Source organism: Cryptococcus neoformans, chromosome 9 (assembly GCF_000149385.1).
Source record: "Cryptococcus neoformans var. neoformans B-3501A chromosome 9, whole genome shotgun sequence".
NCBI classification, from domain to species: Eukaryota; Fungi; Basidiomycota; class Tremellomycetes; order Tremellales; family Cryptococcaceae; genus Cryptococcus; species Cryptococcus deneoformans.
This window is the reverse complement of record NC_009185.1, coordinates 214,679-230,678: the sequence shown is the minus strand read 5'-3', so window position 1 is coordinate 230,678 and position 16,000 is coordinate 214,679. Positions and strand designations below refer to the sequence as shown.

General features: G+C 48.6%; 5 protein-coding genes across 5 annotated transcripts; 3 read left to right on the top strand and 2 right to left on the bottom strand.

Moving 5' to 3' along the window:
- Positions 1-45: 45 nt before the first annotated feature.
- Positions 46-2,416, bottom strand: CNBI0740 (hypothetical protein; the record flags this gene model as incomplete). The annotated part of the gene is made up of 3 exons (XM_768367.1): positions 46-1,836; positions 1,887-2,153; positions 2,207-2,416. The coding sequence occupies 3 exons, from the start codon at positions 2,414-2,416 to the stop codon at positions 46-48; spliced, it is 2,268 nt and encodes a 755-aa protein (XP_773460.1).
- Positions 2,417-3,771: 1,355 nt separating this feature from the next.
- Positions 3,772-7,114, top strand: CNBI0730 (hypothetical protein; the record flags this gene model as incomplete). The annotated part of the gene is made up of 8 exons (XM_768366.1): positions 3,772-3,912; positions 3,969-4,106; positions 4,156-4,378; positions 4,426-4,624; positions 4,674-5,719; positions 5,787-6,653; positions 6,709-6,984; positions 7,038-7,114. 8 exons carry the CDS (start codon positions 3,772-3,774, stop codon positions 7,112-7,114), a joined length of 2,967 nt encoding a protein of 988 aa, XP_773459.1.
- Positions 7,115-7,982: 868 nt separating this feature from the next.
- CNBI0720 (hypothetical protein) lies at positions 7,983-11,064 on the bottom strand (the record flags this gene model as incomplete). Its single annotated transcript, XM_768365.1, has 17 exons — positions 7,983-8,116; positions 8,194-8,313; positions 8,387-8,486; positions 8,555-8,769; positions 8,823-8,849; positions 8,906-9,007; positions 9,069-9,136; positions 9,204-9,285; positions 9,346-9,367; positions 9,434-9,499; positions 9,551-9,627; positions 9,688-9,722; positions 9,789-9,959; positions 10,031-10,319; positions 10,379-10,613; positions 10,670-10,733; positions 10,790-11,064. 17 exons carry the CDS (start codon positions 11,062-11,064, stop codon positions 7,983-7,985), a joined length of 2,082 nt encoding a protein of 693 aa, XP_773458.1.
- Positions 11,065-12,030: 966 nt separating this feature from the next.
- On the top strand, positions 12,031-13,640 carry CNBI0710 (hypothetical protein; the record flags this gene model as incomplete). The annotated part of the gene is made up of 5 exons (XM_768364.1): positions 12,031-12,444; positions 12,507-12,540; positions 12,595-12,674; positions 12,737-13,003; positions 13,068-13,640. 5 exons carry the CDS (start codon positions 12,031-12,033, stop codon positions 13,638-13,640), a joined length of 1,368 nt encoding a protein of 455 aa, XP_773457.1.
- Positions 13,641-13,963: 323 nt separating this feature from the next.
- On the top strand, positions 13,964-15,902 carry CNBI0700 (hypothetical protein; the record flags this gene model as incomplete). The annotated part of the gene is made up of 4 exons (XM_768363.1): positions 13,964-14,353; positions 14,476-14,739; positions 14,795-15,692; positions 15,865-15,902. 4 exons carry the CDS (start codon positions 13,964-13,966, stop codon positions 15,900-15,902), a joined length of 1,590 nt encoding a protein of 529 aa, XP_773456.1.
- Positions 15,903-16,000: the final 98 nt, after the last annotated feature.

Sequence of the window (16,000 nt, the reverse complement as noted above, 5' to 3'; positions counted from 1 at the left end):
CTTCGAATAAGGTATTTTCTATGCTTGGTATAAATACTTGCATGCCTATTCTTCCGCAAACAGTGCCTTCCTGAACCAATCTAACCTCTTATCCACTCTCCACCCTTTCCACCCTTCTTCATTCTCTGACCCAAACTTCGTTTCCATTCTCTCCCAAACCTGCCTCAGAACTTCCTCATCACCATGAGTTACTCTCCCAAAAGCCTTGAGCACTGTCCACACCGCTTTTCTTCCAGGCGCTTTAGCATAAAGCCTCGCCTGCTTTTCAGCTTGTAATATATTCACGTCCGATTTCAAATCGGGTCCAGACTGAGGATCGGAGAATGTCAAAGGACTAAAAGATGGCAAAATCGGACGAAGAGTAAGGAAGGATTCGAATATATCTTGTAAAGCCTCCAAAGTCCATTCGCCATTACCTTCTCGAAACTTTTCAACTGGCCATTGAAACGGTTCAGCAAACATAGCTCCCCTCTCCCAGATCCCACTCATACGCTGTTCAAAGCTTCCTCCCAAACCATCTAATTCACCTCCACCCGACGCACTGGCAACCCCCAGCATCTTCCCGGCTTCACTCACTTGTCCCGCGTTCCCAAAACCACCAGTATCTATTGAAGGGGTAACACCGTGCTTGACAAACCCTTTGAAAAGCGCTGTGTAGTCATCGACAGAAGGGGTATGTCCGTCTTCGAAGATATGCTTGAAGATGGTAAGCGTTGCGGGGAGATGGCCTTGGACGGATAAGGAGACGAGGAGAGGTGAATACGACCGGCGAGTTAGACGAACGGAGAATGGCGGGAGGGGAATATGGTGGGGAACGTGTGGATGGGTGCCGTCAAAGTATGATGGGTTGGGAAGAGAGGAACGGATTATAGAGAGGTCGTGAGAGTCCGTAGGACGTAGTCGGCCGTAAACTTCAGAGACAACGTCCCATCGTCCCAATTTGGCGTAAACAACCATTGCGTAATTGACTAATATCGACATATCCTCTTTCGTCACCACTTCCTCATCGAAGTTTTCTAACACCTTGTCCAATATCCCATTGACTTCTTCCCCCTTTCCCGCCCTATCGAGCAGTATCATGCGTGATAACCATGTGTGTCCATCCGCTTTAAGCCCATCCCGCTCCAAACGGTTCCACCAATCTTCCAGCCTCCCTCCCTGCCCCGCAAGAGCACATAGATATATCAAATGATTCAATGCTGCCTTGTACCGACGTCTCCCACCGATATCTTTTTCAGGTGGCGGTTCGGGGAAGAGGGAACGAAAGGTCTTTTCGGCATCGACAAGGTTTTTGGTCTTGATTCGACGACTGTGTTTTGTTCTTGACGATAAAGCCAGTAATTCTAACCCTTGTGACGATTTCCGTTCGTCCCCTACTAGAGCTTTGATTTCTTCTAGCAAAGGCTCAATCTGTTCCTCCGCGACCTGTCTATCCCCTGCTTCACGAGCTTGCAATAATTTCAAAGCTTTTAAAACATCTTGCACTTCGCTGACTGTGAATAGCTGTGACTGGGGTGAAGACATATACAAGTCAGTGTAGGATTGAAGTAGTTGAGCAGAGGTGATATCTTGAGAAGGCGGAGAGGACGTTGACCGTTGAAGAGCGGAAAGAGCTGCAGAGCGTTCTTTGGGAGAGAAGGTATGTTGTGGTATGGGAGAAGCTTTGGTTTCTGGAGGTGGTGGTTTGAAATCGGGTATTGCCATGTGAGATAGGTGCTGAAGGACGGGATCAGGGCGCGGTATAGAATTGGCAGAGGCTGCTGTGGTTTGAAAATATTTACGGAATCTATTCAGAGTACTATGATGAGATGGACGGCGGAGATAGTCAAGTTGACCCTAAGAGTATCATGTTAAATGGCTTTTTCAAAAATATCTGGGTCGCATACCTGGCACAATCGTTCGCTCGCAAGCGTGGATCTTGGGCTTCCTTTGAGAAATGGATTGTATTCTATCACATAGGCCTGGTAAGCTGATGGCCGGGCAATTGAATGTGCTATCTTTCTCGCTGCATCATTTTGGAGGAGTGGCGCAGAGGTCACATCCCGTGAAGTCGATGAGAAACCTTTGGTAAATGTCGATTTGATGTGAGGGGATCTTTGCCTTTTACTTTGGATACTATGCTGAGTTGGATATTGGAGACAGTCAGGTTGTCCCTATAGATGACGAGTTAAATGTTGGTTTTTACACTCATTGGAAGGTCACGTACTTGATAAAAATCACCCCGTAAACTCGGTGGACTCGTAAATGCTCTTGTAGACGTGAGTCTTGACCTCCTTTTGGAAGGAAAAGATTCCGTCATATACGCTTGATAACTGGATGGCCCTGCAATCGAGATTGTCGTCTCTGCTGGGGGGCGAGCTCGAATAGCAGCCAGACATCGAGCGCAAGGCTTCGTCGTCCTCAGTGAAGAGCTCATTGCAACGTCTTCCCAGCCCCCACCACTTATGGCTCCGTGTGAAAGGATGGCGGAAAGGAATGTGCCAGAAGATTGTCCCAACCTCGGTGTTTTGCCGGGTTTGTCTCAAAAAAGATGTCTAAAAGTCAGCGACGAACGAACCAGCAACGAACTGTCGAAATCATCTTCGCCGAAGGAGATTAATCGGCAAGTCACGTGACTTTGACTCTCACCGCAGCCACTTACTTGTTGCGTAAGTTAATTAAGTGTTACGTAACTTCTCCCTGCTATGATGGCTTCGAGACTTTTATTATGTATCACTACTTGAGTGTTCTCACGAGTCTGGCCCTAGTAGTAATATGCATGCATATCTCGAAAGCTTGTGCCACCAGCCTCAATCTGGATGAAGAAAAGCTTCTGAACTCACGACCATCGGTTGAAGGCATCATGTATTCTCCAGAGCGGCCGACGGACGGATGTGCGTCGCGTTGATTGTGCATCAAATCTTTTCATCAACAAATCGCTTCATTCACACCTTCATTTGTGGCTAATTACCAAGTCTTGCGTAAGTAAGCTTTAGCACTGTGTCATTAAGGATAGAAATAGGTCATGCGAGTGAATAATCATTCAAGCCCGGAAGATCAGGTATCGCGCCAGGGGATGGTGAGGATTCGGACGCGGGAAGGATAGTGATAAGATGTATATATACAATCCTGTTCTTCAACCTTTTGGCATCCGTGGGTTTGCATATATGTATCAGCATTAGAACTGCAGTTTCTAGTAATGCAACCACCCTGTGGCAGCGGCTGCTGACGGCCGATTATTGGACAGCGGACTTAATAAATAAGTAGTTGTGCAGTTATGCCGGTGGCGAGGATAACGGAACGCACGTCACCAATCGCAATCCACCAGCCAACAAAGGCGGGCACCCGTGAATAAGTAAACATCGACCCACTTCTCCCTTCTATGCTTCCCAATAGTTTTATCGCCAGTCGCCAGACTCCCGGCCAGAACGACCACGAGCATACATACCTATTCCCACAACATCCTTGGGCGGGGACCAATACGGTCAGTCCGCCTCCACTTGCAGCGCACGCCACCACCACTCGTAACCATCTCCCATCTCCGTCCATCTTCTCCGTTCACTACGCGCGCCTTCTCTGTCCTTTGATCTTTCCATCACTCTAGGGGCTGCACCTCGCATACTAGACGACTCGCGGGCCGCCTGGACCTCCACACGGACTGAGCCACGCCGAGTCAGCCACGCACGCATCGCATCACATCACCTTCGCTATCCGCGGTCGCAGCACTTTTACCTCTCCGCTTGTATCTTTCTTCAGAACACACCCTAACCACTCCGCTGAGCCTCTATAGCAATGCCCGACTCAAACGCGCAAGGATCCAGGGAGAAGGAGAGTGGGCATCATAGGTCACATAAGGAGAGAATAGGGAACTATGTGGTAGGTGCGGAGATTGGGCGTGGCAGCTTCGCTACTGTGTACAAGGGATACCGATCTGTAAGTGTGATTGGCGATCCCGCACGCCCATGGGTAGCTGCTGACTCTGCCTGTAGAAGACGAGAGTTCCCATAGCAATCAAAGCCGTCTCCCGCCAGAAGCTCACCAGCAAGCTGCTTGAGAACTTGGAGAGTGAGATCAACATTCTCAAGGTCATCAACCATCGGAATATCGTAGCTTTAACCGATTGCTTTGTAAGCTCACGACATCTTCCACATGAGTGCCAATACTAATGGTGTGCAGAAAAATGACACTCATATCTACCTTGTAATGGAGTACTGCTCTGGGTCTGATCTTTCTGTGTATATCAAGCAGCGCGGGAATATTCCAACACTGGATTTTGTCCCCAAAGCTGGATCGAGCATGGCATTGCTTCCGACGAATGACGAAGGGAAAATCTACTGGCCGCACCCGCCAACTGGTGGTTTGGATGAGAGAGTAACGAGATCTTTCTTGGGACAATTGGGTAAGCCATAGTCACTAGACAGCATTCAAACGCTAAACAGAATACAGCCCAAGCGATCAAGTTCCTCCGTGCACAAGATTTGATGCACAGAGACATCAAGCCTCAAAACTTGCTCTTACAGCCCGCCACAGAGACCGAAGTAGCTGAAGGACATCCTTATGGTATCCCTGTGCTCAAGGTGGCCGACTTTGGATTTGCGCGAATCTTGCCGGCTGCTGCCATGGCCGAAACTTTGTGCGGTTCACCGTAAGTTATCACATCGACTGTGGCGTGAGTATACTGATAAGTGTGATAGACTATATATGGCCCCCGAGATCCTGAGATATGAAAAGTACGATGCCAAGGCAGACCTCTGGTCTGTAGGTGCTGTATTGTTCGAGATGTCTGTTGGCCGTCCGCCCTTCCGAGCAAACAACCACGTTGAATTGCTACGACGTATCGAAAAAAGTAACGACAACATTGTCTTTCCTGACGAAAAAGAGAGGGATTCTAAATCATCGGACGAGACATCAATACCCGTCCCATCAGATATAAAAGCTCTTATTCGTGCGCTGCTAAAGCGCAAGCCGAATGATCGAATGGGTTTCGACGACTTTTTCAACTGTGGTGTATGGGACGGCCATATGGCCGAGAGCACGGAGGAGGAAAGCTTGAGTTTAGACGTCTCGACGGATAGCTCCGCGGGGCTTGGCGAAAGTGATCGGATAAGGCAAATGGTGGCTAGCACAGAACAGTCGAAAGATCGGCTAATACCAACCAGAGCGCCTCAGCCACTTGCGGCCGATGCTGCACTCAACCCCCAACCTGCAGTACCTATATCAAGAGACACCTCTGAAGGTCGGTCTCGTCTCTCTACACCACCATCCCGACCGACTCCTACCCGTCGCTCAACACCGAAATATTATGTCGGTGACGCCACTCCCTCTGAGCCTACCGCCATTATACCCCCATCCCCATCTTCCGCGCCCACTCCGACCTCTGCCCCTGACCCGGGGCTTACGACCCAACAATCACCAACATCTCGGGCTAATCCCCGGCCTATCATCACAGCCGCTTCCTCAGCGCAGCGTAGGATGTCCGGGAAAGGTGACGGGAGAGAAGCTTCAAGCGTTGAAGAGGCCGCTCCGATTACACCACCGTTTACGGGCCCGTCCCCGACGATGGCTCGTCCATCTAGAGGCATAAATGAGGGCTCACCCCTAGCGGCTGCTCCCCCGATTACCATGGGCCCAGATGGTAGATTGGAGAGGTCGAGTGCGCTTGAGGGAAGCACATCAGGCGTGGGTACGGATTATGTGGTTGTTGAAAAGCAGACAGTTGAGATAAATGCTTTGGCCGACGGTGAGTAATGAATCAAAATCTCCTTGTGAGAAATATGGCTGACATTCTTTCTTCTTTTTTTTGGCAGAACTCGATCAAGCCTCGAAGCGGCCCATGATACGACGAAGCTCTCGTGGGAGTGTTGTTTCTCGTCCTGTCTCTTCCTTCAAACCAATCAGTCCGAATATTACCAAAAATGATCCTACCCTGGGAGCGATCTCGTACTCACCACCATTTGCCCTTTCTTCCACGCCACCATTTGCTATGCAAGTTCCGAGGCACGCCTCTGGAGGCAACTCTTTCCCTCGTAACCCCTCCATTCCTTCCAGCCTCAATGCTTTCCCTCCCACTACAATATCCGCCTCACCATCTTATGGCCAAGATGCCGCTGCTCGATTCGGTGTATCTCCCGGATCTCTCCAAACGGGTGCGCTTGCCAGAGCACTGACAAACACCGCTATTCGCCTCATAGGCACTTCCGCCAACACTGCGGCAACCGCCATCGCCCGAGCGACAGCCAAACGTCGACCCAATATCGTTCGTGTGAGCGATATGGATGCTGCCGAAGATGACCTCTTGTGCACTGTGGAAGATCTTGCGCGCAAGGCTTTTGTGTTGTTTGAACTCGCGGACGAACGTCTACTTGCTCAGACGCAGCTGGCGCAGACGGCTCGCACATCCAGCACGCCCACAGGCTTGACGGGTACTACTCCCCCATTCAGTATGCAAGCTGCTGCTGCTGCTCAAGCGGGCAGTCGAAGGAAGAGTAGTTCTTCTTCAATGAACAGCGAGGTCTGGATATTGAGGCAGCAGGAAGCGGCAGCGAATGATGCGGTGGTTCTGTACATGAAGTCGTTGGCATTTATCGTCAAGGCAATGGACAAAGTAAAGAGGTATTGGAAGAATAGAACAGATGTTTATGATGGGTATGTGGCGAGTCAAGAGCTGAATGAGAGTAAGTTTTGTTTTCTTCTTCTCCATCTTCGAATCATAGCACTGATCATATGCAGTGGGCCAATGGCTTCGTGCTAGATTCAATGAGACCTTTGAGAAGGCAGAATGGGCTAAAACCCAAGCGGGTGATACCCTTCTCTTCCCAGATTGGCTTGTCCACGACAAAGCTCGAGATACCTCTCGCCAGGCTGCTGTTGCAGAGTTGCAAGGCGATCTCACAACTGCAGAGCAAGGATATGAGACGTCGCTGTGGTTGCTTCAAGCCTTATTGGATGAGAGTGTATATGAGAACGGGAGTATCCCAGATGAAGACAAGGTCGCTTATGAGAGACGTGGGTACCATGTTTATCCCTGGCATGAACTTGAGCTGATAGGTCGTTTGTAGTCATGGTGCCCATCAAGACCAGGCTTGACGCTCTGAGGAAAAAGTTGGCCGAGTCATCAGGAATGACTGCTAGGTAGATCAGGCATCGCAATTTCGGTCGTGCGTTTTCATCAAACGTCGAAATCCATCACCCATGCGGTGATCCACTCGTATACCAGACTTCGTGTTGCGGACAAATGCTCGCCATTATCACGAAGAATACCAGTGCTTTTCTTCACTTCAGACAGCTTTTTCGATTTTTTCGCTTGCTTCATGTCTTCGATTGTGGCTGTGGTTCCGAATTCGGCCAATTATGATGGTCTTCCACATCATTACCCGTTGTACCAACGTACCTGTCTACATCGCCGCTTTCACTTCCACTCACTCTCACCCTCACTCACATCAATCGAGATTGCAAACTCAGAATCCAAACGAATCTGCATCCCTCACCCAAATACATTCCTAAAAGATCCCGGCTTTCATACGTATACGCAAACCAAAAAAAAAACAAGCATAAATTAAACGAATTGTCATATCTGTACATACACTACTCTCTTTGTTGTTAACGATAATAGGCTAGTTCTAGCGAAGCTAATATGTCCTTTCTCCAACCGGCCGGGCCGAGGTTGGACTTTCTCTGAAAACTATTTTGTGAACTTTTAGTTACAAAGGAACTATCTACTGTTTGGTTGTACTGTTAATGCCCAGCGTGTGCTGGCCAAGTTAGACGATTTGAAATGAATGCCTGAGTCTCATGCAATCATTATTACTTAACACATTTTGGTCAACTGCAAGAAATCAAATGATGGAAGGAAAAGCGCAAGGCCGTCGTAAATGACACTGTTGTGTTGCCAGAGTAAACCTTTGTTACAGAGATACATTCGTCATCGATGCATTATGCTAATCATGATGATTGGGTATAGTCATGCTTGGTATGGAATGCAAAATGGGAGCAACTCATCCCCCCTATTTCCTCGGTCTAGACGAGAGCACCTTGTAGAAAGCTGTTTGAGGAATCTCAATATTTCCGGCAAGCTTCTTCAGCCTCTTCTTTCCTTCTTTCTGTTTATTAAGATGTTTTAATTTTCGATCATAATGACCTAACCACGAATATGATTAGTACTCCGGGCACATCCCGGATGCAGCGTTTTATGTGATGATGATGATGATGGCTCACCTCCGTACAATCCAGCAGTCACATCCTTCCTAAATGCCTTAACGTTTTCACGAGCAATGACTTTGGCACCAATGGCAGCTTGGATAGATAATTCAAATTGCTGACGGGGAACAACTTCCTCTGTACGGGAGATGGGCGAAAGGAATCGTTTAGCAAAACATGTCCCTCGCAGGAGCAGCAAACGGCGACTTACTGAGCTTTGTCACCCAAGCTTTACCGATCGACTGCGCAGCGAATTTGTGTACAATCATAGCGAGAGCATCTACAGGCTTGCCGTTGATGAGAATATTCATCTAACCTCTTCAGTCAGCAACACTTGCATCATACACTGCATAAATCACGAGGAGAAAAGTAAGCGCACCTTGACGAGATTAGACTTTTCATATCCCGCTTCTTCATAATCAAATGACGCGAATCCAGAACTCTGACTCTTCAGTTCTGAAAAGAATTCAGTCACAATTTCAGAGAGCGGAAGGGTGTATCGCAGGACGGCACGATCACTGTTTTCCAGGATGCGGTATTCTTGTTGAACGCCTCGATATCGAGCACAAAGATCCATCATAGGTCCAATATAATCTGTAGCAACAGTTGTCAGTTGTGGAAAGAGGATATTGACAAGGAATACATGCCGTTGGGGACAAATATAGTGGCATTAACTTTTGAACGTTCATCAGCGGCGATCCATTGCACTTCAAGCACGGCCAATACTTACTCATAGGCTCTTCGACATGTGACACTTTCATCTTTGAGTCGCTGACTTCTGGGAATTCGACCGGGTTTGAAATGTACACCTCTTTCCCATCATTATAAACGACTATTGGAGTCATCAGTCAGTCTGAATAATCAAAAATGACAATCCCCCGAAAGGTGCTTACCTTTGTATGGTACTGTTGGTGCGGTAACGATTACTTCCGAGGCATATTCATCCTCAAGACGTTGCTTGCTACGATCAAGTTCAGTCGCAAGATCTTTCAGGCTGTACAGAGTATGTCGAGAAAAAGAACACTTACAACACATCCATATGCAATGTTCCCAAGAAACCCAATCGGAATCCCTGACTGAGCGCCGCAGACGATTCTCGTTGGACGGATACTATCATAAACAACGTCGTCAATTACTGTCATTGCGCTGTACGATCAGATAGAAACATACCGCTTCGGTCATTCAATGTCAGCTACGGACCCAAGGGGGGGGAGCGTCAGCCAACGAGATCACAATATACGTCAGAATTGACACCTACACGCTCGATAGACTCTTCAAGTTTAGGGAAGTCGGCGCTATCCATGGGGAAGACACCGGCATAAACCTTTAACATGTTCATCAGCAGGGTCATTTCGGATACAACTAGTAGGCTTACCATCGCTTTCATGGGCTTGAACCCTGGCAAGGGTTCGACGGGCTTATCAGCCCAACAGATGGTATCGCCGATGAAAGCTATAAAACATGGATCAACTCTAGAGCTGGAGGACGAGATATATGTATTGAAAAGCGCACCTTCTTCAGAGTTTTTCATATTACAAACGATATACCTTCATATCATCATGAGCATCATTTTTCCCGGCAGGAAAGTCAAGTTTGCGTGACTTGTAACTTACCCAACCTGACCGTCCTTGAGCTCGACTACAGGCACTTCGTCTGGGTTGTTGATACCAACCTCCAAGATTTCGTATTTCCTTCCAGCTTGCAGGAATCGGACTTTATCGCCTTTTTTGAGGGATCCAGAGAAAATGCGGACAAGCGAGACGACTCCTCGGAATTGGTCATAGCTGATAAATCACACTATCAGCCCTTCCCCCTTTGATTGACGCCAGAGAATTACGGTGGCGTTTGGACATACAAAGTGTCAAAGATCAAGCCTCTGAGCTTTCCATCCTCCCCGCCGACCCACGTTCCCGGGGCTGGCAATCCCTCAATGATACTATCCAAGACCCCTTCAACGCCCAGCCCACTCTTTGCGCTGATTCGCATATGCTTGCTTTTTTCTAATCCGAGAGAGCTTTCGATCTCTTCAGACGTTTCTTCGGGGTAAGCGTGTGGAAGATCGACCTTGTTGATTACGGCGAGCATCTCGAGATCAGCTTCGAGGGCATGGTGAAATACAGAGAGTGTTTGAGCCTGGATACCCTCTAATTAACGAGGTTGTAAGTGATCCTCCCAACATTAAAGTAAGAAGTATTTGACCTACGAGAGCAATCGACTAGCAGTAAAGCGCCCTCACAAGCTCCCAAACTTCTAGACACCTCATAACTAAAGTCGACATGCCCGGGTGTATCAATTAGGTTGATCAAGTACTTGTGCCCGTCTTTATGCTGGTGTATTAACGATACTGTCTGGGCTTTGACTGTGATGCCTCGTTCTCTCTCAACTTTGAGCTTGTCCAGGAACTGCGGCGAGGAGGATGCTGGGACAGTGCCTGTCATCTACATAGATTATCAGCTTCCGGAATGTCCAACCTCGAAAATGGTTTATTATGCACCTGAAGTAGACGGTCTGCAAGAGTTGATTTCCCATGATCAATATGCGCAATAATGGAGAGATTCCTTGAGCCACATCAGTATAATAACTGTTAAAGAGCAATGAGAGATTTAAGACTTACCGTATTCTCTCCGGTGGAAATTGACTCATATCCACCGTACGCTTGTCCACTAAAGATGCGGAAGGTTTGGCCAGCCTTGCAACACTTGTTGATAATAACCTTGCGCCTCGCATGGTATTTTGGACTCGAGGCAATAAGCTTCGCGTTTCGAGACTGTGTTTATATCCCGATGGACCGACTAATGGACTTGCCAAGGTTGTTTTTACAGGTCGGAAAACGCGACTTTTCGAGAGGCATTGCGGACATAGCCTCGAAATTCGGAATAATGAGCTCATCTGAGTCGGACCCTCCTGGCTTCGAAGTCTCTTTGTGTTTGTTTTTATCAGTCGAAGCCAGCTCTATCGATGCCGACGAATCTCGAATGCATGGCTTTGAAAGTTAAGGACCAGGATTCATCACGTGACCTTTAGGTGGCCTTCATGACGGCGATATCCGCCTGGTCACTGACATGATGAGCTGGAAGTATTGTGGAGGTGTGACAACACTTCAAATTAGTCACCCTGATGCTTGCTGAACTTTCTTCAACTTTGATATCCCGTTTGAGCCTTCTCGTTCAATTGAGTACTTAAGTGAGAGACAAGAAGTGAAAAAAGGATATTCAATCTCCGCAATCTCCTCCATCCCTGCGTCATCATTTATTTCTCATCTCAGCCTGATTCCGCGTCCGTCGCCGACGAGCGGCCATGGCCGGTTTGACGACTCTCGGACGCTTCGGCCGCCACGCAAGGTCGATAAGCTGCGTGGGAAAAGATTGACGACTGCACGAAAGTGGAGATGAATTGGCCAAGGCTGCTCCTTCTTTGATGTTCTTCTGCGCTCCAACAAGGCTGCAGGGAAGAATGGACGAGAGAAGGGACCAGGGTATGGGAGATGCCGGGTGATGAAGCATGAGCGTTGCTGCTTGGTCGTGCATCAATATGTACGGTGGCGATGGGCGATGAGTGGAGATTATTTTTTATCCTCAGGCACAAGGCTGGACCTGATCAACGTGATATATCTCACGTCGTACAATTATATCCGCCGCCCTGCCCGGCATCAGTGTCCCCCGCCTGGCCAAGCCTGACATACGGATCCCGGCCACCATATAAACACCATGACAAACTTTTACACTCGCAATGATGCATGCCCAGGATACTTGTCTATTAATTCGCTCCTTATAAATCAAGACACCACCACTCTTTGTGCCAGCCACATTTTCATGTTTACCCTTAACAACGCCAGCCGCAACCAAACATCAATCCATGCCAGAATCTAGACAAGTCACAGCACCTTCACCTCTCTTCATTCTCCCCTCCTACTCTTCTATGGGCAGCCCTTCAAAATGTCTGCTCCAGCCGCCTATAACACCAATCCCTGTCCTACCTCAAACGCAAACCGACCCCGCTGTGCCTTTCCGTTCAAGTGTCGACCGACTGAATTCGGCCACACCATTATTACCAAAAAAAGAGGGATCATTTTTTTACGACCTCCGGAGAGGACATTGGCATTTCCCCTGGCGGCGCCATCGATCGGTCAAGTGTTCAACCCATTATAATGGACATGCGAGATTACAGGGCTGTGTTTGGTTACTGTGGAAACTTATGTTGGCGGTGCTGATAGGGATCTTTCTGTATTGGTGGGGTTGGCAAGATGCGAGAGATCAGAGATTAACTCTGGTGAGTAACATGTTTTTTATTTTAGCTCAGATACATGACATCTAAACTTTTGTTGGATTTAGTTTAATCAATTAGAACAACTGCCGATCTCAATAAGTGAGTCGCACGTTTTGTGAGGTGTGGCCATACACGTGCTGACCTCAAGATTAGATACTACCATTTCAACAAAAGGCGTGACAAAGATATGGGCGAATAGCCATAATGATGAAATGCAAGGGAAAGGCGCTTTGGTAAATCTTCGTCCACCATTTGTTCCGCATAAACACATAAGCTGATAAAACGACTACTATAGACCCTCGCTCTCAAACAAGGTTTTGGATATATCGAAATCGACACCCATCTTGATGCAAGTTCATTGAGGAACTCATCTCTGACACTTCTTACTGGCCATGACATTTCGGATCTCAATTCTAATCGCACAGTCAAAGATCTTTATCTTGACCCATTGTTGGCCATTCTGGACGCGCATAACCAAGGTTGGACACCTGGAGGCGAGAAAAATTGGACGGGTGTATACGAAGATGATCCTCGGGAAGAAGTAACCTTGTTCTTCGATATAGTGAGTGGCCTCCTTCTATATCTTTGATTGCCGCTGACGGAATGCGCTTTCCCTATGCATTAAGAAATCGGACGGGGACGCAACATGGCCGTACCTCGAAGCCGCTCTCGAACCATTCCTCTCCAAAGGCTACCTCACCACCTACAACACGACCTCCAACACTCTTACTCCTGGGCCACTGACCGTCGTTGGCACGGGTAACACTCCTTTACATCGAGTCTACTATTCCTCCTTGCGCTACATCTTTTACGATGCTCCCCTGTTAGAGCTGTACCAGCCGTACACCTTGCCTGCAAGCCAATACGGACCTGAAACGACGATCTACTGGCACCCAACCATCTCGCCTATCGCTTCCGCCAAATTCCCACTTCAATCCTACCTCGCCCTCGGTCCAGGATCGAGGGGAGGGGGTATCAACCCGTTTAGCTGTAATTTGAAACTGACATCGGCGATCGCAAAGCAGATGGGGATCCAGTCAAGATGGTGGGGGGTACTGCATAAGCCGGGATGGGCAAGGAGGATATTATGGGAGATGGTATGGGAGAGTGGGGCAGGGGTTATGAATGCCGATGAATTGGAGGATATGGGGAATTGGTTGAGGGCACATGAGGGGAAGGAGAGGAGTTTGAAGTGTTGAAATTGCTTCAGCTTCATAGAAGCTATCTACTGTTTCCATAGTACTTATTAGAGATTATAATTGATTACTAAACGAGATACATAGATGTGTAACCTAATAGTATACACAGTGTACAGTATACAATAATGCATGTTGTTAGATCCGGATGCACGGGCCTTCCCATACAAGGATCAAAAATAAACAACAAAGCACCCTTCAGCGACGATTCATTAACCAATTCCAACTTCGACTTCAACTTCGATTTTCATTCAAATTACCCCGAGATAAAACACTTCAGGGGAAAATACAGACATATCATGAGCAAGACGCAAGAGTCAGCACAAATGGCGAATCCGTCAGATATGACGAGTCCGAAGGCTCAAATCCCAGCGGGCAATAGAGAACCGACTTCAGAGGCTGGTTGTACTCCAAACAACCATGTTGTTGAGCAAGGGATGAATGAGGTGCATACCATGGATGATCTGGGTGACGCGCAAGGGACAACTATGGCATGCAAAAACGAGGATGGTGATGAGGAAGAAGAGGCCGATGTGGAGGGTATACTTTCCCCGACTATGGATACGAGCACCCTTCTCTCACCAGATGAAGAAGTGGGAGATACTCCACGGGATCTCAGTCTTGGAGCCAGTGTTGGCCTTGGTCTTAAAGGTGTTACGATGAACAATTCGAGTACCGTCATTTCGTCGGGGCACGAAAACCAACGTGAAGAGCACGTACGCGAATCAGAGCTGACTTTGAACGATCGAGGCGATTTTTCTTTCCCTCCTATTCGGAGTAGACAGATCAGGGTCACTCCCATCGCAGCCCCTACTCCCAGCGATACCAGTCACACCAGCCAGGGGAGCAACTCCACGGACCCCACAACTCCATCGTCTATATCCCTGCTGCAACCTTCCACCCCATCCACGCCGATCTCTTCGCAAGCCCAAGCACCACGCTCATCCACTCCCAACTCGAACACGGGCATGAACACATGCACAGACATGCACGACGTGACGACACCAAGGTATACCTTACCGAACCGTCGTCCGACTGGGTGGATCTCTTCCTTTGGTCAAACGGGCATCGGCATCGGCACGGTCACAGGTGGGAGGGTATTGTCGGACAACCCAGTCCCGCTCTCTGTTTCATCTTTAGTTGAGAATCAACACCAGTTTCCTCTCCGCCCAAGGGCTGTAAGTACTGCCCATCATCATCCGGCCGGCCAGAGTCCGAGGGTCACGTCCGTATATGCTCAACAGCCTGAGAGAAAGGTGAGCGGTACGATGCAGTATGCTATTGCGCCCCCTGGTCAGGTTCGGGAGAATGGGGAAAGAATCATAGAAAGGGGGAGGGTGACGTCAGGATACTCGGAAGTTGGTGTAGATACGGGTGTTGAGTTTGATTTGATCCATGCGGGTGCTGATACAGCTGCCCTCAATGGCGAGCATCACGAAGGCGAACACCAGATAATGAGGGGAGGGGAAGAGACGGTAGAACAAGAGGAATATCGACTGAGATTTCAAGTATCGACAGCACAGGACGAAGATGAAATATGGATGGCCTATGTGAGACAGCAGTTGGGAGTGTTGTTTCCTGATTTCTTTCCGACTGATCCGGATCAGCTTGCTCGGTCGGCCGAGTCGGCGGGGTTGGAGGGCGTTAGCACTCAACCTCAAGATGACGATGAGGAGGACGAAGGGAATACGAGTGCAAGAAGTTCGTCTAGTGTCCAAGAGGCGGGAAATGATATATTCTCACCCTCTGCAGGCGATACGAGCTTTACGACAGCTACGTCGAGCACTGAAGATTCGTCCCTTTCCCTCGCTACGCCTCCATCCACCAGCCGGCCTGGCCATGGTCATAGTCTCGGAAGGATGATGAGTGGAATGGGAGAGATTGGGGTACCGAATGTGAGGGAGGAGATTAGTGGGTTAAGAGACGAGATTATGAGGTTGAGGAGCGTGGTTGGTGGGTTGGCCGAAGGGTTAAGAGGGGAGGTGGCAGAGATGACAGAGATGGGGGAAGATGACCAGGATCAGCAAGATGCCTACATCCGTGGACCAGAGGGCGGTACGGAGGATAGTGCTGGAAACTTAATTGAAGAAGACATCCACGCTGAAGGGACCAGAGATGATCAGCCGCCCAGAGCCTTTTTGAAAGTAAGCTTGTCAGTCCTTATACCCCCCCTGCAAAAGATCGTCCCCCAAAATCCCCCAGGGAAGTACTGATAGATTAATCATAGACCGCACGTATTTCGATCTCAATCCTCCGCCTTCTTAACAACTTGGTTCACCCATCAGAAGGATCAGCTAGCCGAAGGAGTCACGAACAAGTCTTTGGGGAGGAAAATCTTGGAGGCATTTTGCAATATGTGTCGG